The sequence below is a fragment of the Desmodus rotundus genome, chromosome 5 (genome assembly GCF_022682495.2).
Source record: "Desmodus rotundus isolate HL8 chromosome 5, HLdesRot8A.1, whole genome shotgun sequence".
Lineage (NCBI taxonomy): Eukaryota > Metazoa > Chordata > Mammalia > Chiroptera > Phyllostomidae > Desmodus > Desmodus rotundus.
In genome coordinates, this window is record NC_071391.1 from 92,949,273 (window position 1) to 92,972,796 (window position 23,524).

General features: G+C 41.3%; 1 protein-coding gene across 1 annotated transcript in view; it reads left to right on the top strand.

Annotated features, from left to right (window-relative positions):
* Window positions 1–23,524, top strand: part of NPAS2 (neuronal PAS domain protein 2) — a 172,473-nt gene that overhangs the window by 98,319 nt on the left and 50,630 nt on the right. Inside the window, 2 exon segments of the mRNA XM_045204750.2 lie at window positions 9,344–9,435; window positions 12,770–12,859. Of these exon segments, the coding sequence (XP_045060685.2) occupies window positions 9,344–9,435; window positions 12,770–12,859 (182 nt within the window).

Below are 23,524 nucleotides of genomic sequence, written 5' to 3' on the forward strand. Positions count from 1 at the left end.
GTACACTAGGGCACAGCTATAACTTAACACTTTATAGAATTTTGGGGTTCAACTGTTAATTGCATTGTTTTCCTGAATAATAGCTCCCAGGTGGTTTTTTTTCCCTTGTTAGAACCCAGTGTGACCACACCTCTTTGGTAAACCTGCCCTGTCACCTACAGCCTATGATATTGGTCACACCAAATGCCAGTGGAGACATGATGGTACTGAATTTTATTTCCTATTTAATATTTTTCTTCCCTTTAAAACACTTTACATGCTTGCTTTGAGACATATTATGCTATGTACTGAGCCTTAACTTGTAAGGATTATAATCAAATTGTTCAAATAAAAAGTGAATGAAATATCTGCTTTTACATTGTGATGCTGTTGTTTAGAAAGTATCCGACCACACTGAATGATCTAAAAGTTACCTGTGTAAAAGAAATAGTCTTTCATTTTCCTTTTCCATTAAGTTGAATGAACCTCCACCTAAATCAAATTTACACTTCCAGAAAGATTCCTCTCTTTGACAGTTAATCTACAGTTTGATCTTAATGGTCAAAACAATTTTACAAGGGGATGAGAGAGGTGAGGTAGGTGGGAGCTGAACCCACTTGCTCATGAACCCAACTGGGACATGTAGCTGATCTTCCAAAGAACAGTGTGAACAGTCAACAGAATCCAAGCTGATATGAAGTTCAGAAGCCAAAGGTGGCTGGCAGAGAATGCATAAAAACAGATGCATATAAGACAAGGTGGGAGTTGTGAATACCAGTAATCCTGCGGGAGGGGAAATCCCACAGACAAAGGAGCCACCAACAGGTAAAGCCCAAGTACAACAAGAGAGCCCACACAACCAGAAGAAAGAGTAACCCTAGAGCATCCAGACAAGGAGATGAAAGAGACCGCACCACTGAGTCCCACAGAAGTTCACCCTACAAAGACAGCTGGCAAAGCAGAGCATCAGGAATCACAGAAACAAACAAAAAGAGTCACCTAAAATGGGGAGACAAAAAAAGAACTGACAATCAAAAGGAATGGAAGACTCCCCAGTAAAAGGACTAAATGAAATGGAGGCAAGCAAACTATCCAATACAGAATTCAAAGGAATAGTTATAAAGATGCTCAGGGAACTCTGTGACAACCACTAGGAACTGAGTGGGAACTACAACGGTAAGAAAAAGGAAATAGAAAGTACAAACAAAAATGAGGAGGAAATGGAGAATACAATATCTGAAATAAAAAATACACTAGAAGGAATTACAACCAGGCTGAATGAAAGAGAGGACTGAATCAGTGAGCTGGAAGACAAAGTAGAAAGAAATACCCAGGTAGAGCAGCTACACAAAAAAGGACTCAAAAAATATGAAAATAGCTTCAGGGAACTGCAAGACAACATGAAACAAAAATAACATTCGAATCATAGGAACACCAGGAGGAGAAAAAAAGGAGCAAGGGATAGAAACCATGTTTGAAAAAAATAATGACAGAAAACTTCCCAAATCTGGAGATGGGGAAAGCCATGCAAGACGGAAAAGCACAGAGGGTCCCACTCAAGATGAACCCAAAGAGGCCTACTCCAAGACACATCATAATTAAAATGCCAAGTTCTAAAGACAAAGAGAGAATCCTTTTTTTTTAAATTGTTGGTGTCTTTATTTTTAATTTTTATTGCTATTCAATTACAGTTGTCTGCATTTTCTCCACACCCCTCCACCCCACCCCAACCAAACCCACCTCCGCCCCCACCTCCACCCTGCCCCTTGATTTTGTCCATGTGTCCTTTATAGTAGCTCCTCTAAACCCCTCTCCCCACTGTCCCCTCCCCACTCCACTCTGGCTATTATTACATTGTTCTTAATTTCAATGTCTCTGGTTATATTTTGTTTGCTTTTTTCTTTTGTTGATTAGGTTCCAGTTAAAGGTGAGATCATATGGTATTTGTCCCTCACCGTCTGGCTTATTTCACTTAGCATAATGCTCTCCAGTTCCATCCATGCTATCTCAAAGAGTATAAGCTCCTTCTTTCTCAAAGAGAGAATCTTAAAAGCAGCAAGGGAGAAACAGGAAGTAACATATCAGGGAATGCTGATGGGGCTAGCAGCTGATCTCTCAACAGAAACACTACAAGCCAGAAGGGAATGGCAAGAAATATTCCAAGTAATGAAGAGTGAAGGCCTGCAACCAAGACTACTCTACCCAACAAGGCTCTCAATTAAAATGACAGTTGATATAAGGCCTTTCTCAGACGAATGTAGGCTGAAAGAATACACCTCCACAAAATCAGCACTACAAGAAATGCTAAAGGGACTGCTTTAAGAAGAGGAACAAAAAGAGCAAGAGAGAGAGGAATACAGGAACAAAGGAGAGGAAATTAATAATTACCTATTAATAATAACCTAAAATGTAAATGGATTAAGTGTTCCAATCAAAAGACATAGGGTACCTGAGTAGATATCAAAACATGACCCACATATATGCTGCCTACAAGAAACCCACCTCAAAACAAAAGACCTACACAGGCTGAAAGTGAAGAATTGGAAGAAAATATTCCAAGTAAAGGGAAAGGAAAACAAACAGGGGTGGCAATATTTATATCAGACAAAATAGACTTCAAAAACAGTCCATAAAAACAGACACAGAAGGATACTTCATAATACTCAAGGAAAGATTCCATCAAGAAGACATAAACATTATAAACATATGTGCACCCAACATAGGAGCACACAAATACATAAGGAAAATCTTGCATGACTTCAAGGGAGATATAGACAATAATACACTTACTAAGGGATTTTAACACACCACTGTCAAAAATGGATAGATCTTAAAGACCTCTACTCAGAAAACTACACAACACTGAAGAAAAAAATTAATGAAGACACAAACAAATGGAAGCATGTACCATGCTCATGGATTCGAAGAATTAACATCATCAAAATGGCCATACTACCCAAAGCAATTTATAGATTCAAAGCAATCCCTATTAAAGTACCCATGACATATTTCACAGATATAGAACAAACATTTCAGAAATTCATATGGAACCATAAACGACCCCAAATAGCTGCAGCAGTTTTGAGAAAGAAGAAGAAAGCAGGAGGGATCACAATACCTGATATCAAACTGTATTACAAGGCCACTGTAATCAAAACAGCCTGGTACTGGCATAAAAACAGGCACATAGACCAATGGAACAGAACAAAGAGCCCAGAAATAAACCCAAGTCTTTATGGTCAATTAATATTTGACAAAGGGGGCAGGAGCATAAAATGGAGCAAAAACAGCCTCTTCAACAGATGGGGTTGGGAGATCTGGACACCAATGTGCAAAAAAATGAAACTTATCACCAACTTACACCATACACAAAAATAAACTCAAGATGGGTAAGAGACTTAAATATAAGTTGTAACACCATAAAAGCCCTAGAGGAAAACATTGGCAGGAAAATCTCATACATTCCACGCAGCAACATCCTCACAGACACATGCCCTAAAGCAAGGGACATAAAGGAAAGAAAAAACAAATGGGACCTCATCAAAATAAAAAGCTTCTGCATGGCTAAAGAAAATAGCATTAAAATGAAAGGACAACCAACAGTATGGGAAAACATATTTGCCAATGATACCTCAGACAAGGGCCTGATCTCCAAAATATATAAAGAACTCACATGGAACTTCCTGCACACCAGGAAGACAAACAACCCAATTAAAAAATGGGCAAAGGACTTGAACAGACACTTCTCCAAGGAAGACATACAGAGCTCCCAGAGACACATGAAAAGATCCTCAGCATCACTAGCCATCAGAGAGATGCAAATTAAAACCACAAGGAGGCACCATCTCACACCAGTCAGAGTGGACAACATAAACAAATCCACAAACAAATGTTGGAGAGGATGTGGAGAAAAGGGAACCATAGTACATTGTTGGTGGGAATGTAGACTGGAGAGGCCACTGTGGAAAACAGTATGGAATTTCCTTAGAAAACTAAAAATGGAACTGCCCTTTGACCCAGCAATTCCGCTGCTGGGATTATACCCTAAGAACCCTGAAACACCAATCCAAAAGAACCTGTGCACCCCAATGTTCATAGCAGCACAATTTACAATAGCCAAGTACTGGAAGCAACCTAAGTGCCCATCAGCAAATGAGTGGATCAAAAAACTATGGTATATTTACACAATGGAATTCTATGCAGCAGTGAGAAAGAAGGAGCTTATACCCTTTGCAACAGCATGGATGGAACTGGAGACCATTATGCTAAGTGAAATAAGCCAGACAGTGAGGGACAAATACCATATGATCTCACCTTTAACTGGAACATAATAAATAGAAGAAAAAAGGAAACAAAATATAACCAGAGACATTGAAGTTAAGAACAATCTAACAGTGGTCAGGGTGGAATGGGGAGGGGATAGTGAGGAGAGGCGTTTAGAGGAGCTACTATAAAGGACACATGGACAAAATCAAGGGGGAGGGTAGAGATGGGGGAGGGAGGTGGGTTCAGCTGGGGTGGGGTGGAGGGATGGGGAGAAAAGGCACACAACTGGAAATGAATAACAATAAAACATTAAAATTGAAAAAAATGGACAGATCGTGCAAAAAATATCATCAAGGATATCAAATGGATTTAACTGATATATAAACTTTCATCCCAAAGAAGAAAAATACACATTCTTTTCAAATGCACATGGCACATTTTCAAAGATAGACCACATGGTGGGACATAAAACAAGACTCAACAAATTCAAGAAAATTGAAATAATATCAAGCATTTTCTCTGACCACAAGGGACTGAAACTAGAAAATAACCTCAAGGAAAAAAATAAAAAACATTCAAAGTCACGGAGATTGAATAGCATGCTATTAAACAATGATTGGGTTAAGAATGAGATCAAGGAAGAATCACAAAGTTTCTGGAAACAAATAAAAATGCACACACAACAGTCCAAAATATATGGGACAAAGCAAAGGCACTCGTGAGAGGGAAGTTCATAGTGATACAGACCTAACTAAAATGATAGGAACATTTCAAAGAAACAACCTAGCCCTACATCTACAAGAATGTAGGAACAACAACAAACAAAGCCCAGAGAAAGTAGAAGGAAGCAAATAACCAAGATCAGGGCAGAATTAAATGACATAGAGACTAAAAGAACAATATGAAGGATCAATAAATCCAGGAGCTGATGCTTTGAAAAGATAAACAAAATCAATAAGCCTTTAAGCAGACTCATCAAGACAAAAAGAGAAGACCCAAATAAATAAAATCAGAAATGAAAGAGGAGAGATTACAACTGATACCACAGATATACACAGGATTGTAAGAAATCACTATGAACAACTACATGTGAAAATTTGAAAATCTGGGTAAAATGAGCAAATTTCTAGAAAAATATAATCTTCCAAAACTGAATGAAGAAGCAGAAAACCTGAACAGACAAATGACAGATGACAAAATCAAAGCAGTAAAATAAACTCTTGGCACACAAAAGACCTGGACTGGGTGGTTTCACAGGAGAATTTTACAAAACATTTAAGGAGGAGCTAACCCATATTTTTCAGAGATTATTCAAAAAAATCCAAGAAAAGGGAAGACTCCCAAACTCTTTTTATGAAGCCAGCATCATCCTAATTCCAAAACCAGATAAAGACACAACAAAAAAAAGAAAACTACAGGCCAATATCACTGAAGAACATGCATGCTAAAATACTCAACAAAATATTGGAAAACCACATACAGCAGTACATTAAAAAGATCATACACCATGATCAAGTGGGATTCATTCCAGGGATGCAAGGATGATACAATATTTGCAAATCAATAAATGTAATATATCACATAAACAAAAGGAAAAACAAAAATCACATGACCATATCAATAGATGCAAAAAAAAGCATATGATAAGGTACAGCACCCATTTATGATAAAACACTCAGCAAAGTGGGAGTAGAGGGAGTATATCTCAACATCATAAAGGCCATATTCAAGAAACCTACAGCCAACATCATAATGAACAGGAAAACTTAAAAGCTTTCCTACTAAGATCAGGAACAAGACAAGTGGGTCTGCTCTCACCACTTCTATTCATTGTAGTATTGGAAGTCCTATCCACAGTGATTAGGCAAGAAAAAGAAATAAAGGGCATCCAAATTGGAAAGGAGGAAGCAAAATTGTTATTGTTTGCAGATGACATTATAGTGCACATAGAAAACCCTACAGACTCCACCAAAAAAAGACTTAACCTAATAAATGAATCTGGCAAAATGGTGGGATACAAAGTCAACATTCAGAAATTAAAGACTTTTTTGTACCCCAACAATGAAATATCAGAAATAGAAATCAGGGGGGAAATCCCATTACCTATACCAACAAGAAAAATAAAGTACTTAGGAATAAACCTAACTAAAGAGGTAAAAGACCTATGCTCAGAAAACTACACAACACTGAAGAAAGAAATTAAGGAAGACAAAATAAATGGAAGCATATACCATGTTCATGAATTGGAAGAATTAACATCATCAAAATGTCCACACTACCCAAAGCAATTTAAAGATTCAACTCAATCTCTATTAAAGTACCAATGACATATTTCACAGATATAGAACAAACATTTCAATAATTTTATGAAACCATAAATGACCCCAAATAGCTGCAGCAATTTTGAGAAAGAAGAACAAAGCAGGAGGGATCACAATACCTGATATCAAACTGTATTACAATGCCACTGTCATCAAAACACCCTGGTACTGGCATAAAAAAAGGCACATAGACCAATGGAACAGAACAGAGAGCCCAGAAATAAACTCAAGTCTTTATTGTCAATTAATATTTGACAAAGGACGCAGAAGCATAAAATGGAGCAAAAACAGCCTCTTCAACAGAGGCTTGGGAGATCTGGACAGCTACGTGCAAAAAAATGAAACTTGATCACCAACTTACACCATACACAAAAATAAATTCAAGATGGATAAAAGACTTAAATATAAATCATGACACCATAAAAGTCCTAGAGGAAAACATTGGCAGGAAAATCTCAGACATTCCACGCAGCAACAGCCTCACAGACACGTCCCCTAAAGCAAGGGACATAAAGGAAAGAATAAACAAATGGGACCTCATCAAAATAAAAAGCTTCTGCATGGCTAAAGAAAACAGCATTAAAATGAAAAGACAACCAACAGTATGGGAAAACATATTTGCCAATGATACCTCAGACAAGGGCCTGATCTCCAAAATATATAAAGAACTCACATGGAACTTCCTGCACACCAGGAAGACAAACAACCCAATTAAAAAATGGGCAAAGGACTTAAACAGACACTTCTCCAAGGAAGACATACAGAGGGCCCAGAGACATATGAAAAGATGCTCAGCATCACTAGCCATCAGAGAGATGCAAATTAAAACCACAATGAGGTACCATCTCACACCAGGCAAAGAGTGGCCAACATAAACAAATCAACAAATAAATGTTGGAGAGGATACGGAGAAAAGGGAACTGCCTTTTGACCTATCAATTCCACTGCTGGGAATATATCCTAAGAACCCTGAAGCACCACCAAAAGAACCTATGCACCCCACAGCTCATAGCAGCACAATTTACAATAGCCAAATTCTGGAAGCAATCTAAGTGCCCATCACTAAATGAATGGATCAAAAAAATTATGGTACATTTACACAATGGAATACTATGCAGCAGAAAGAAAGATGGATCTCCTACTGTTTTCGACAGCATGGATGGAACCTGAGAGCATTATGCTAAGTGAAGTAAGCCAGGCAGTGATTGACAAATACCCTATGATCTCATCTATAAGTGGAACCTAATCCACAAAACAAACAAGCAAGCAAAAAATATCCAGAGGCACTGAAATTAAGAACAAACTAACAGTAACCAGAGGGAAGGTGGGAGGGGGTAATGGGGGGGAAATGGGGAAGGGTTTTAAGGAACATGTATAAAGGACACATGGACAAAACCAAAGGAGAGGTAGGATCAAGGGTGGGAAGTGGGAATGGTTGGTGTGTGGGGAATTGGAGACAACTGTACTTGAACAGCAACTTAAAAAATGTGAGAAAGGACACATGGACAAAATCAAGGGGGAGGGTGGAGGTGGGGGAGGGAGGGGGATTTGGTTGGGGTGGGGTGGAGGGATGGGAAGAAAAGGCACACAACTATAATTGAATAACAATAAAAAATTAAAATTTAAAAAAAAGAAAATATAGGTAGTAGTGGGGAGGAAAGACAGACAACTGTACTTGAACAACAATAAAATAAAAAATAAAAATAAAATACAAGAAGGAATATTTTAAAATTTTAGTTAAATTTTAGTTAAATATATTAGCAATTTTTAGTAAAATTATGGATAATTTTGTTTTGCTTCTTGTTGTATATTACAAACTTATTGTGGTAATCTTATTATTTCTTATCAAAAAAATGTTAACTCAAAAACCTCAAAAAAATAAAATAAATAAAAAATGTGAGAAAAAAATTTTAAAAATGTACAATAAACCGAGGGAAAAGCAAGTATATCTGATATAGCATATGAGTTATCTCTAATAATCTTATCAGAGATATTTCAGTAATAAAACTAAACACTTTCAAAAATGCTACAAAAATAGAGTATTTAAAGGAGGCCTGTGTAGACAAATGACTATTGAATTTACTAACAGGAATCATATCATCAGTACACGGTAGTTACAGAAACACCCTAGAGTAACCAAGTAAAGTTTTGAGAAGAGTAAATCCTGGCTTTAAAAGCAATTAAGTAACATATATTTGTAGAGCACATTATACTTCAGTACCAGGAAATGCTAAACAAACCAAAAAATTACATTCTGCATAGACACTGTACATAATATACCACAAGCCTAAAATATTTCTAAAATTTTGAAACAAAGTGCTTTGCTTTACTTTGACAACAAAAAGCGGCTTAAGAATGTACCCCTATGCCAGTCTTTGTTCCTGGTGCCTTGATAATTCCAACTACTAACTTCAACTGCTGGTGATGTGCTTTGTCATATAGAAATCCAAGGATACTGTGCCTTCTGCTAGCTGCAGGCACTACACCCATGAAGAGGGTGTGGTACTTTCCTCCCAGAAAGCTCGTTAAAGGGGTGTGAAAACATTAAGAGGTGTTTTTAAGCCCATTACATTCAAAGTTTCCAGTCCTTGGAAATCAGGGTAACTTATTTCCTTATATTGGCTTCTTTACTTAAACTAAACAGAGGTTTATACAGAATTATATAGATAGATCATTTGCTTCATTCGTTAATTCCATTGCCTAGGTGCCTTTGAATATAAAAACTTATATTTGTGTGTTGTGTGTATGTGTGTGTGTTGCTGTTGTTGTTTTCCCAGAAGTCTCAGCACAAATGAAAATCTCTGATATTCAGCAGGACTGGAAACCTTCCTTCCTCACTAATGAAGAATTCACCCAGCTGATGTTAGAGGTAAAGTGCACTTTCAAATTAACTTAACTTGTTGCAAATTAAAAATGTATCTGCTTATTCCAGATAAGATCCTGTGCCCAAACAAACAACTGTTCTTGACCCTGGAAGGAGGTCTTGAAACAGATGCTCTCCTGAAGCTCTCATGCTACTGCTTATATTTTGGGTACAGAGTTGGAGCTATAAGCAAGAGTCCCAAAACTGAAGGTGCAAATGTACTGTTGCCATAGTGACCACAGAGCAGCCCCTCTCATGGTCTCCCAACCAGAGGACACCTAGTGTGGGGGGAGGGGCTAGAGCTGGAGATAGGTTAGAGAGAAGGGAATGAGAGAGGAAAGTTCCATCTTTGCACTGTCTTCAGCTCAGAGAGTCTCCACTGGAGAATGCAATAATTCATTTTTCCCTAAGTAGAACACATTTTGAAAACAAATGTCTTCTTTTAAAGTTATACTTTTAACTTGAGTTCATATTACATCAACATGGTATGTAGGTGTCAACCATTAGTGACCCTGTGCCTCCCCACCCAGCACATGCCCTTTCTGTGCCAAAAAAGACACTCACACTTCTTCCTCTAGAAAATGAAGTGCCCATGCCCATCTGCAGGTCTGCATTATGGAAATCTGGCTAACCTGAACTAGTGGATTCCTTAATGTCATATATTTGTATATGGGTGAAACCCCTCCATAACAGATGACAATAACTCTACAAAAACATCTGGCTGGGTGCTCTGACATCTAAACTGGGAATAAGACTGGGAGTTTATGAACATGACAGTGGAGGGAGAGAGAGCCCCAGATGTAGCATGTCTGGGCCTTTAAGTGAGAAGAAAAGTGGGACAGATGAGTTCAGCAAAAGGATGTAAGACTCCATTTCAGTAAGACATCAAGTTACAGATGTGTCTTATGACAGCATCATGAGCATCCAATCAGGAATCTAAGTTTGGCTGGGGTTGGGGGGATTGGTAGGGGGGAAATGCAGACAAGTGTAATTGAACAACAATAAAGTAATTAAAAATGTGTGAATATATAGTAATGGGAAAAATGTAATAATTGGATTCTATGATATTTCAGTCTGAAGAGGAAAAAGTAAGGGTTCAATCAAAACATATACATGAAACCATTATGTTATACTTCAAAAATATTCATTAAAGATCCAACACATGTCTAACACTAAAAAAATAAAATAAAAACAAAAAACAGCAAGTGTCTGTGAGAAAACACTGCTGCCTAAATCTTTTCTATCATAAGCACCTAGAGCAGTGGGCCTGACATACAGTTGGTGCTCAGTAAAAACACTGTAAATGAATAAATTTTCAGTCTTTCTAAAATACTTTTGGACCTAGGTGAGTTATACACCGCTCCCCCCTCAGCCCTTGTTTACTTCTGTGGAATAACGTAAATGTTCTTTACAAACAGTTCCTTTGGAGGAACGTGATCTACAGGCAAACTATCTCTTTTAATACCTCTATAAGTACTGGAAGCAACCTAAGTGCCCATCAGCAAACGAGTGGATCCAAAAACTATGGTATATTTATACAATGGAATTCTACACAGCAGAGAGAAGGAGCTTATACCCTTTGCAACAGCATGGATGAAACTGGAGAGCATTATGCTAAGTGAAATAAGCCAGGCGGTGAGGGACAAATACCATATGATCTCACCTTTAACTGGAACATAATCAACAAAAGAAAAAAGCAAACAAAATACCACCAGAGACATTGAGGGGGGGAACTGTCTAGCAGTGGCCAGGGGGGAGTGAGGTGGGGACAGTGAGAAGAGGGGATTGCAGGAACTATTATAAAGGACACATGGACAAAATCGCGGGGGATGGTGGGGGTGGGGGAGGGAGGTGGGTTCATCTGGGGTGGGGGGAGGGAAGGGGAAAAAAGGCATACAACTGTAATTGAATAACAATAAAAAATAAATTAAAAAAATACCTCTATTAGGTCTGATGTCTTTCAGTAAATGTTTACTACTAAACTCAAAGTGATATTGAGGGTGGGGGAGCAGGAACCATAAAATATCACTGACATCTTTTAATGATAATGGTGATGTTTCTAATTCAGCCCAATAGTATGCTTATCATTAAAACTCCTTGGGTAATTTTCATACTAAATTTTGATGCATGATACCAGGAGGTCAGATGTTTCACTAAGCCTTTTAGTGCTTTCACAAGCACTTTAAGAACCTACCCTGTGTGATAGGCAGAGGAGTTCTGTGAGGTTATTTGTAGAAATATTCTGAGGCTTACAAAACAAAGTCAGCATCATATTGTTGCCAGTAGAAGTAGAGTTCTTGTGGTGTCACAAGGAAAGCATTCCAGGGATCCACAAGGGAGGATGAGGTGTGGCAAGATTTATTCGGGTAGAAATAGAAGGCTGCCTTTGGGTTCCCAATGTTCTGTCTCCATCCATTCTACCAGGGGAAAAATTCAACTGTGTCTTTAGCAAAGCCAAAGCAAAAGCCAGTGTCCAGAGCTTCTATTTTATATTAAATCTTCGTCCTTTGGAACCCTCAGGCAGTTGCTAAGTGTTCTCAGTCCCCATGCAAGTAGCTTAGCACTGTTCCCAGCTGCACTGTTGTACACAGGCTCTCACCTGGAGCTTGCCTTTGGAGTCCCCACTGCTGCTGGACCTGCGTGGTCACCATGGAGAGAATGTGCAAGTGAATGGGGTGAGTGCATGTCCCAGAGAGAAAGGCAGAAAGAAAAAGAGGGAGGGAGGGAGAGAGAGGGAAAGAGAGAGAGGGAAAGAGACAGAGAGGGAGGGGGGGCAGGAAGAAAGAGAGGGACAGGAGGAGAGAGAGAGCAAGAGCTGCTTTGTTAAACTGGATTATATTATCTCAGTCTTGGAAAGGACCAGGTGCTTTTTCAAAATAACCAATCAACTTCCAAAGCTTTCACAGGCTTTTGATGAGTCTACTCCCTGACCAATTTATCCCCCTCCCAGACTAGACTGATAGGCCTCTGTGGTCACTATTTTGGCTTTGATTGCACACGTGCCTACCTCCCCTTTTATTGTTTTATTCCTTTCCTCCATAGTCTGGGCAAGTGGACCAGGGAAATTGAAAAGCCAGTCCTTCCTCCCTGCTTGGTAATGAAGGGTTGTTTATCCCCTTTGCAGACAATGCTGAGATCCCCTGGAGTGTGTGAAGCTGTAGCTTCCTGGCTAAGCAAGCAGGCTATGTTCCCTCAACAATGTCTGATTCCCTTTGCTTCCTTTCTTTATTAATAACTAGCTAATTACCTGTGGTAATAATAATCTGGGGTTTTATACTTCAGTAGCATCCTCCCCCATAAAAGCATGTCTAAGGGGTCTTCACTGTTGTGTTTTCTGTAGGCATTAGATGGCTTTATCATCACTGTGACAACAGATGGCAGCATCCTCTATGTTTCTGACAGTATCACACCTCTCCTCGGGCACTTGCCGGTGAGTTTCCACTTCTCTGGGGGCCTTTCCAGCACACATTTTCATTTTTCCTTGGGAACCATCCAGAACTACAGTCAGAGTGGTACAGGTATGTGGTGGTCTGTGTGTGAGAAGGATTCAGGAGTGTCCTTGACAAGATCCAGGCCAAGGTCCCAGGGGCCTTCCTCTGGGACCTTGGCAGGTCCCAGATGTGTCATCCTGGAACAAGAAAGGCACTGTGGTCTTGGCATGGGCTGACCTGGAATGGTGGACATGGTATAGATCCTTACCCTCTGTGCCCAAGAATCCACCAAGGAGCTGTGGCCTGAGGAGAGTGTCACAGCACAGTTAGCAGATCTCAGAGCCCCTGCAGAGGCTAACAGATGTCCTCCTGCAAAGGGAAACTCCAACACCTTGGTCTAGGAATGTGAACCAGAGAGCTTCAGATGGGACATGGCTTGGAGATCACTAGGGACATAACAGATTGCAAGTAGGTAGTGACACTAGTGGTGAGGGTCCAGCAACAGAGCTGATCCTGGGGGGATTGAAATACTCTGGAAAGATGATGTTGGCCCCGGAAGGTTTTGGGGAACAAGGAGGGTTTGGGTAGCCAAGAGGACAAGGCAAGCTCTGCTCTCCCCATAGGAGCTAGGCTGAAACTAGGAGGCAGATGTGTGCAACATATTCAAAGGCCCTCAGAGATGTTCCTCCCTCCCCTTTTTCCTAGCTCCTCTCCCTGTCTGTGTTTCTCCATTTCTTCTTTCCTCCCTTCTTCCCTAATGCTTCCTCCTCTCAAATGAGCCTTGCGTTAGGTAACCCCCCATCACCCACCCTCCATCAGGATGAGAATCTGGTTCATTAGGCTCCACTTTGAGGGTCCCTCATAGGCACCTGGCTAGCCTTCCATTTCCTTCCATACCATTATTTATTCCTACAGAGTCTGACCTTGAACACAGCTCTACCAGGAGTATTCTGTGGGACTTAGGATAAACTTTCCTCTCTTCTCTCTCCTCCCAACAAGCCCTGATAAACTGATTACCCTCCACCACTCCCCATCCCCAACATACCTGAAGGAAGGCTGCTAGTGTATGTGATGGGGAGGGTGAAGCTTTGCCCTGGGTTCCTGTACCTAGGGACTCCCAGCAAGCAAAGTGCTATAGGACTGTGGTTGTCTCTCCTTAGCCACAGAACTCAGGGCCTTACCTGTGAGCAGCTTGCCTCCCCTGGGGTCATGACTCAGTGTGCTGATTGTCCAGTGCTCCACATTATCCTGGGTCATATTCTTCCTCAGAAGGCACCCCCCCCATAATTTTCACACATGATGCTGTGTGGAGAGCAAAACCACCATCCACACTTTCCTTTGCCAGTCACTGTATTGTAGCCCAGCAAAGCATTTGTTATTCTGCTAGGCACATGCCTTTACATTTAGCCATAATCTATCTGACCTCTGTGTTTCAGCTCACTGCCTGCACCATTTTCAGGGTGCATTAGGCTGGGGCGGAGGGGGCCTCTCTCCTTTGTCAGAGAAGCTGGTTCTCACTTTGCCCTAAGGAGTTAAGAGCACAGTTTCATCTTGATTCTAATGTCAGGATAGAAGAACAATGTTGAGACCAATCGAGGTGAGGAATACAGAAGTGACCCATTCAATCCACCAGCTTCTTTGGGCCGATCTGACAGTGGCTGAAGAAGAAGAGGAAATGGGTGCTCCTGTGAAGATGGTTTGCGTTTTGTGGGTGGTGGACAGGATTAGATGATGATGGTCACAGATTGAAAGTAATGACATGTCACCTCCTCAGTGAGCAGGGAGTGGGTACAGGAGCACAGAGCCATTAGGTGAACAGGATTTGCACTGTTCTGCTTTCTGCTCTTGTAATTATCTGATGACACAATTGCTGTACGTGGCAGAGGGGACTTATAAAAAAATAAGTAAGGAATTCTTCTGATTTGAGCCAAATTATGGAGCGATTTAGGACCACCTTTGTACATTATTTTCTCTAACTCTGGAAGGGCCAGAAATGACCCTGAATCTAATTTGTTAATGCTTAGTAAATGTCTATGCATAGACCCACACCCGGAAACACACTGAATCAGCCCTCAAGCTCCCCAGTGGAGGTGAGCCTAGGCTGGACAATCCCAAATTTAACTTTTTGTTTACTTGTAGCTTACCCAGTTTTCACAAAGATTGGATTTTCTTTCTCCTTTTTGCTTAGGATTCACTTGCATCCTTTGCTAGTGGGTGGACTAGGGTGATTAAGGATGGAAACATCCCTGGTGCCAATCAGCCTATAGCCAGTTGAGCAAGGGAGCTGGCCTGGAATACCTCTATTACCTCCACTTTACAGGGAGAAAACCCAATGTGGCCCTGTTGGTGAGGATCATAGATGGGCCTAAAATAAGCTCCTCATCATCTGCTCTGGTGTCTTTCTGATGCGAAGGACTTGGGTTGCCATTTAGAAATTCTGCTTTTGGTTTAGGTCACTTTTATTGACACTTATTTATTACTCAGCATGAGCTCAGAACACCCAGGACATATCCACAGATGACTAGTGATTCAAAAGACCCATATGAAAAAAAAAATAAATAAGACACATATGAGATTATTCTTTCTTAAGAGTTTGCAATTTTGTGGTGAGATTTCACCTTAAGATTTCACCTTAAGCCATTAGAGGCTAATAGAAAAATAGCTAACATCTATTGAGCACTTACTATGTACCAGGCACCATTAAGTGTCCCTTGCATGTGTTAGGATGAGTAAAGCACTTGAAACAGTGGCTGGCACAGAGCTAGAGCTATGTCACAATTGCTTTCCTTAATCTATTGATCTTTACAATGACCCTATGAAGCAGATACTTACCCCACTACACAGATGAGGAAATTGAGGCACAGAGAGGTTAAGGTCCCACAGCCAGAAAGTGATGGGCCTGGGATTTGAACTCAAGCACTTTGACTCTAGAACTTGGTGCTTAACCACTACTCACAATTCTGTATAAAACAGAGGAAAATTGAATGTTTTTGGGTGAGGTCGGTGGTTAGGAATGGAGAGAATGAGGACTTGAAAGGCAGTGGTCAGTCTTCATGGGAGAGCTGGCTGTAGAGGGGAGGCAGAGACACAGGGTGATCAGGAAGACAGGAAGCTGTAGGCCCCACAGCAGTGCACCCTGTTAGTATCATAGGCTGGCATGCCACAGGTTGGGACCCACTGTCCCTTTTGTGGCCTGGGATTGGAGAGACATCGGTGATTGGGGTGGGGAGGGTGGTAAAGAGAAGGAAGAATTCCTTCCTCTTTTTTTCAGATGGCCAGGCTTAAAGTCTGTTTCCTTCCTACTATTAGAAACTCAGACATAGCAAAAGGTCACATGATAGATTTTTTAAATATATTTATTGATTATGCTATTACAGTTGTCCCACTTCCACCCCTTCACTCAACTCCATCCTTCCCACCCCCTCCCTCCCACATTCCCCCACTATAGTTTATGTCCATGGGTCATACTTATAAGTTCTTTGGCTTCTACATTTCCTATACTATTCTAACCCTCTCCCTGTCTATTTTCCACCTATCATTTATGCTATTTATTCTCTGTACCTTTCCCCCCTCTCTTCCCCTCCCAATCCCCTATAGATAACCCTCCATGTGATCTCCATTTCTGTGGTTCTGTTTCTGTTCTAGTTGTTTCCTTAGTTTTCTTTTGTTTTGGTTTTAGGTGTGTTTGTTAAAAACTGTGAGTTTGCTGTCATTTTTACTGTTCATATTTTTTATCTTCTTTTTCTTAGATAAGTCCCTTTAACATTTCATAGAATAAGGGCTTGGTGGTGATGAACTCCTTTAACTTGACCTTATCTGAGAAGCACTTTATCTGCCCTTTCATTCTAAAAGACAGCTTTGCTGGATAGAGCAATCTTGGATGTAGGCCCTTGCCTTTCATGACTTGGAATACTTCTTGCCAGCCCCTTCTTGCCTGTAAGGTCTCTTTGGAGAAATCAGCTGACAGTCTTATGGGAACCCCTTTGTAGGTAACTGTGTCCTTTCCTCTTGCTGCTTCTAAGATTCTCTCCTTCTGTGTAATCTTGGGTAATGTAATTATGATGTGCCTTGGTGTGTTCCTCCTTGGGTCCAGCTTCTTTGGGACTCTCTGAGCTTCCTGGACTTCCTGGAAGTCTATTTCCTTTGCCAGACTGGGGAAGTTCTCCTTCATTATTTGTTCAAATAAGTTTTCAATTTTTTGTTCTTCCTCTTCTCCTTCTGGCACCCCTATAATTTGGATGTTGGAACATTTCAAGATGCCCTGGAGGGGTTCCTAAGCCTCTCCTCATTTTTCCGAATTCTTGTTTCTTCATTCTTTTCTGGTTGGATGTTTCTTTCTTCCTTCTGGTCCACACCATTGATTTGAGTCCCAGTTTCTTTCGCATCAGTATTGGTTCCCTGTACATTTTCCTTTGTTTCTCTTAGCATAGCCTTCATTTTTGCATCTAGTTTTTGAACAAATTCAACCAATTCTGTGAGCGTCTTAATAACCAGTGTTTTGAACTGTGCATCCGATAGGTTGGCTATCTCTTCCTCGCTTAGTTGTATTTTTTCTGGAGCTTTGAGGTGTTCTGTTATTTGGGCCTTTTTTTTTTTTTTTTTTTTGTCTTGGCGCCTTTGTTACTTAAAGGGGCGGAGCCTTAGGTGTTCCCCGGGGCAGGGTAATGCTGGTTGCTGCTCTGTGATGCTGTATGGGGGCGATGGGCCAAGAGGGAGCAATGGCACCCGCTCCACTCTCCAAGGGACCTCAGTCACTCCCTCTGCTACCCACAATCAAACCGGGCCCCTCTGGTGCTGGCTCCCGAGCGGGCAGGCCTGCGCACACTCTAGGCCCCCATGGGTCTCTCCAACGACCTCTCCTGTGAGGCTGGGAGTCTCTCCTGCTGCCACCCCATCCCCCACAGCTGTTTTCAATCAGAGGTTTGAGGCTTTATTTCCCCCGCGCTGGAGCCCTGGGTTGCGTGGTCTGCTTCACTCCCTGCCGTTCCTCCCGGTTTATCTGTGCACAAGTGTGGGGCCTCGGGGTACGCTACCCGTGCTCTGCCTGCACCGTTCTCTGCCACTCTGAGTCCGGCCCTCTCGGTTTATCTGTGCGCGAATGTGGGGCCGCAGGGTCTGCTAGTGGTCAGACTGCCTGCCCCTTTCGTCCCACACTCCGGCAGTCTGGGTCCCGCCACGGCCATGCGAGTCCTCTCCGCCCCGGTGCCCGTCTCCGCCCCTCCTACCAGTCTGGATGTGTGTTTCTTTTTTATCTACTTGGTGTCGGACTTCCTTGCCATTCGATTTTCTGTCAGTTCTGGTTGTTCGAGGAGGCACAGTGTGTCTACCTACGCCACCATCTTGATTCTCCCACATGATAGACTTTTGTAGAGCAATTTCCTGATGAAATATCCTAGACCTTTCTTTTCCATTTTGACAGAAAAAACAAAACAGCTCAAAGCAGAAAATGATTTTAAGATAAGCTCAAAATTTTTCCCTGGTATAACACCAGTCCTTTTTGGCATCTAGAATTAACATCAGGCAGTCAGAGGAGAAACTCAGGCATGGCAAGGAGCATGCTGGTGGGATACCAAGGGCTAAAGGGAACTTTGGGTGTGATAACTGTCAGGAAAGACCAAGGGTGTGAGTCAGGGCCTTGGACAGAACTGGGAAAGAATAGGGCTGAAGCAGAACAAAATGAGTCCCAGGGTAGTCATCATCTGCATTTCCTGTTGGACTTTTGTTGTTGTTTTTTTTTTACTTAATTTCTCTGGTTGCTTTTCTGTTAATGAAAATGATGCTTGCTTAATGAACTGGACCGTGATAAGCTCATAGGGCTGAGCTCATCCTGTCCTCAGCTCTGAGCACAGTACCCATGTACCTAAATGGTCATTGAACAAGGGACTGAGTTCACTATTGGGACTTCTAGAACAAGAACAATATTGGCTTGTTTGAATAATTTTGTGAGCTGGCATAGGACTAAACCTGCCACTCAAGGATAAGCTGGAACCATGCTTGGTCCCTTTGAAAAGAGGGTTGTTAAGCTGGGGACTATCCCCAGGTATGGAATGCAGAAAGGAGCTTCCTTTTAGGACAGTCAAGGCCCTCCCTATTTGCCAGATGATAAGGAAGCATACAACATTGAACATTAGTTTCAGACCTTACACTACAGGTATATCCATCCTAAATATCTTTACTCATTTTGTGGCTTTCTGTTGACCTTCTTTTTAGGTTCTTTTAATGAACAAAGATTCTTGATAGTTGGTATTTTTCATATCTTAATTAATTCAACACTATTTCACAATCAAAGCTATTCTCTATACAGTCATCTGAAAGGTTTACTGTTTGGCCATCAGTTTTATTCTGAATCTAAATGGAAAGAGAGCATATCAAATACACCTTCCTGGTCCCTGAGGGAGACCAAGGCACTGCTTGATTCCCTGAGCCCATTCCTGCCTCTTCTCACTAGGAGGCTTCTGCAGGACTTCTCCATCATCACCCCCTCTGACGGTAGCCAGCACACATCTCCAGACAGAACTGCTGGAGCCTTTAGGGTCATTCCTGAACTAAATGTTTGCCCAGGCCACTCCCACCTCAGCCATCCAGCTTCCTATGCTGCCTACACAGGCTCACTTAATCCTACTGGATGCAATGGAACTGATGCTGCTGGGTTACAGGGAGAAAGGAATCTGCTTCCTGTCTCCCAGCACTTTCTTATGGGCCCCAAACTCTCGAGGAGCCTCAAGAAAAAACATAGAAGATGTGCGATTTGCAATTTAGGACAGGAATTTTAGCCACGGACATATCAGTAAGTTGGGTTAGAGACCCTCCCTTCTCCAACAGGTAAATGACATTTCTGACAATGTAATCCAGCTATGAAGATGGCCACAGATGGTTCATTCCCTCCCTTGTCTTCAAAATTGCTATTATTTTAATAAATAGAGCTCAGCTTATTCAAGGGAGAATTCAGTTGCAGGTATAATATACTCTTCTGTAAAAACTAGGGTTTAAATTTTCAAATTATCATAATGTGTTGGTTTTCAGCACATGGAAATGGCATAATAGTAACATAATAACAAATACACATAGAGCTTGCTGTGAGCCCTTTCCATGTATTAACACAAGCCCCTAAAGCCCCCACCCCTATAGCCCAACTTCCCCCACCTCCATTTAGTGTCTTTTCATTCTGTGCAGAACGTGTAGCCTGAGGTCCCCCACAGTCCTCTGACCTTCCCAGGAGCCCACAACTCTGCTCTCTGCCACAGCCACTACCAGGAGACTCTAACTAACTGGCCATTGAAGAAAAGACTGTGGGGTGACTTACTTACTATGTTCAAGTATCTGAATTGTCTTTAAAAAGAAAGACTACTGTTATCTCTGAGCATTAGTCATCTTCTTAAAAACTAAATGAAATGGGCTTAACAAAATCCAGAACATCAGTACTTCTAGCCAAGATGGAGGTGTAGGTAGATACACTCTTCCTCCTCACACAACCAAACAAAGAACAACAAATTTAAAAAGAAAACACAACCAGAACTGCAAGAAAATCAAACTGTATGGAAGTCCAATAACCAAGGAGCTAAAGGAGAAATATTCATCCAGACTGGTAGGAGGAGTGGAGATGGGCAGCTGGGACAAAAAGGACAATGACAAAGGAGCAGCTGTTGAATGGGTGGTCCCACATTTGCATGAGGATAAACCAGGAGAAACAACTGGGGAGCAAGACAGATTGCACAACCCAGGGTTCCAGTGTGGGGAAATAAAGCCTCAAACCTCTGATTGAAAAAACCTGTGGGGTTGAGGCAGCAGGAGAAACTCCCAGCCTCACAGGAGAGTTCCTTGGAGAAACCCGCAGTGTCCTAGAACATTCACAAAACCACCCACCAGGGAATCAGCACCAGAACAGCCCAATTTGTTTGTGGGTAGTTGGAAGTGACTGAAAGCCAGCCAAGAGCTGAGCAAGAGGCATTGTTACCTCTCGGGCCCCTGCCCCACGTACAGTGCCACAACACAGTGACCTGGGTTGCCCTTCCCTGGTGAATACCTAAGGCTCTGCTCCTTACTACATGACAGGTGCGCTGAGACAATATATATATGGCCCAAGTGAAAGAACAGATGAAAGCTCCAGAAAAAAAAAAAATACAACTAAGCGATGAAGAGATAGCCAACCTATCAGATGCAGAGTTCAAAACACTGGTAATCAGGATGCTCACAGAAATGGTTGACTATGGTCACAAAATAGTGGAAAAAGTGAAGGCTATGACCAGTGAAATAAAGGAAAACGTACAGGGAACCAACAGTGAAGGGATGGAAACTGGGACTCACAATCAACAGTTTGGAGCAGAAGGAAGAAATATACATTCAACCAGAACAGAATGAAGAAACAAGAGTTCAAAAAAATGGAGAGGCTAAGGAGCCTCCTGGACAACTTTAAACGTTCCAACATCTGAATCATAGGGGTGCCAGAAGGAGAGGAGGAAGACCAAGAAATCGAAATCCTATTTGAAAACATAATGGAGAACTTCCCTAATCTGGCAAGGGAAATAGACTTTCAGGAAGTCCAGGAAGCTCAGAGAGTCCCCAAAAGAGATCAATTCAAGGAAGCACACACCAAGGCACATCATAATTACATTAGCCAAGATTAAAGATAAGGAGAGAATCTTTAAAGCAGCAAGAGTTTTCTCTTGGACACAGTTACCTACAAGGGAATTCCCATAAGACCATCAGCTGATTTCTCAAAAGAAACAATACAGGCAAGAAGGGGCTAGAAAGAACTATTTGAAGCCATGAAAGGCAAGGATCTACATCCAAGATTACTCTATTCTGCAAAGCTATCATTTAGAATGGAAGGGCAGATAAAGTGCTTCCCAGATAAGGTCAACTTAAAGGAGTTCATCATCATCAAGCCCTTATTCTATGAAATGTTAAAGGGACTTTCTAAGTAAAAGAAGATAAAAAATATGAACAGTAAAATGACAACAAACTCACAACTATCAGCAACTGAACCTAAAAAAAAAAAAAAGAAAACAAAAACAAACTAAGCAAACTAGAATGGGAACAGATTCACACAAATAGAGATCACATGGAGGGTTATCAGCAAGGAGGGAGAGATGGGAGAATGGGGGACAGGGTACAGGGAATAAGAAGCATAAATGGTAGGTACAAAATAGACAGGGGAAGGTAGAGACTAGTACGGGAAATAGAGAAGCCAAATAACTTGTATGTATGACCCATGGACATGAACTAAGTTGGGGGAATGATGGTGGGAGGGAGGGTACAGGGTGAAGGAGAATAAAGGGGAGAAAAAATGGGACAATTGTAATAGCATAATCATTAAAACATTTTAAAATGCTTTTAAATTTTATTGTTCTTCAAGTACAGTTATCTGCCTTTTACCCAACCTTCCCCCTCTATCCCAGCCATCCCCACCTCCCTCCCTTGATTCCACCCGCCCTTTGTTTTGTCTATGTGTTCTTTATAGTTGTTCCTGCAAACCCTTCACTTTTTTTCCCCATTATCCCCTCCCTCTCCCCTGTGATCACTCTCAACCTATTCTCAATTTCAATGTCTTTGGCTATACTTTGCTTGCTTGTTCATTTTGTTGATTAAGTTCCTGTTAATGGTGAGATCCTGTGTTATTTGTCTTTCACCTCCTGGCTTATTTCACTTAGCATAATGCTCTCCAGTTCCATCCATGCTGTTGCAAAGGGTAGGATCTCCTTCTTTCTTTCTGCTGCGTAGAATACCATTATGTAAATGTACCATAGTTTTTTTATCCATTCATTTACTGATGGGCACTTCTGTTGCTTCCAGCACTTGGCTATTGTAAATTGTGCTGCTATGAGCAGTGGGGTGCATAGGTTCTTTTGGTGGTGCTTCAGGGTTCTTAGGATATAATCCCAGCAGTGGAATTGATGGGTCAAAAGGCAGTTCCATTTTTAGTTTTCTGAGGAAATTCCATACTGTTTTCCATGGTGGCTTCACCAGTCAGCAATCCCACCAACAGTGAATTAGGGTTCTCTTTTCTCCTTAACCTCTCCAATACTTGTTGTTTGTTGCTTTGTTTATGATGCTCATTCTCAACGGTGTGAAGTGGTATCTCATTGCGGTTTTAATTTGCATCTTTCTGAGGGCTAGTGATGATGAGCATCTTTTCATATGTCTCTGGACCCTCTGTATGTCCTCCTTGGAGAAGTGTCTGCCCAAGTCCTTTGCCCATTGTATAATTGTGTTGTTTGTCTTCCTGGAGTGGAGTTGTGTGAGTTCTTTATATATTTTGGAAATCAAACCCTTGTCTGAGATATCATTGGCCCATATGTTTTCCCAGATGGTTGGTTCTCTTTTCATTTTAATGCTGTTTTCTTTAGCCAAGCAGAAGCTTTTAATTTTGATGAGATCCTATTTGTTTATTCTTCCCTTTATTTCCCTCGTTGTAGGGGACATATCAGTGAGAATATTGCTGCATGGGATATCTGAGATTTTCCTGCCTAAGTTCTCCTGAAGGACTTTAGTGGTGTCACGACTTATATTTAAGTCTTTTATCCACCTTGAATTTATTTTGGGTATGGTGTAAGTTGGTGATGAAGTTTCATTTCTTCTGCATGTAGCTGTCCAGATCTCCTAACACCATTTGTAAGATTGCTATTTTTATTCCATTTTATGCTTCTGTCCCCGTTGTCAAATAT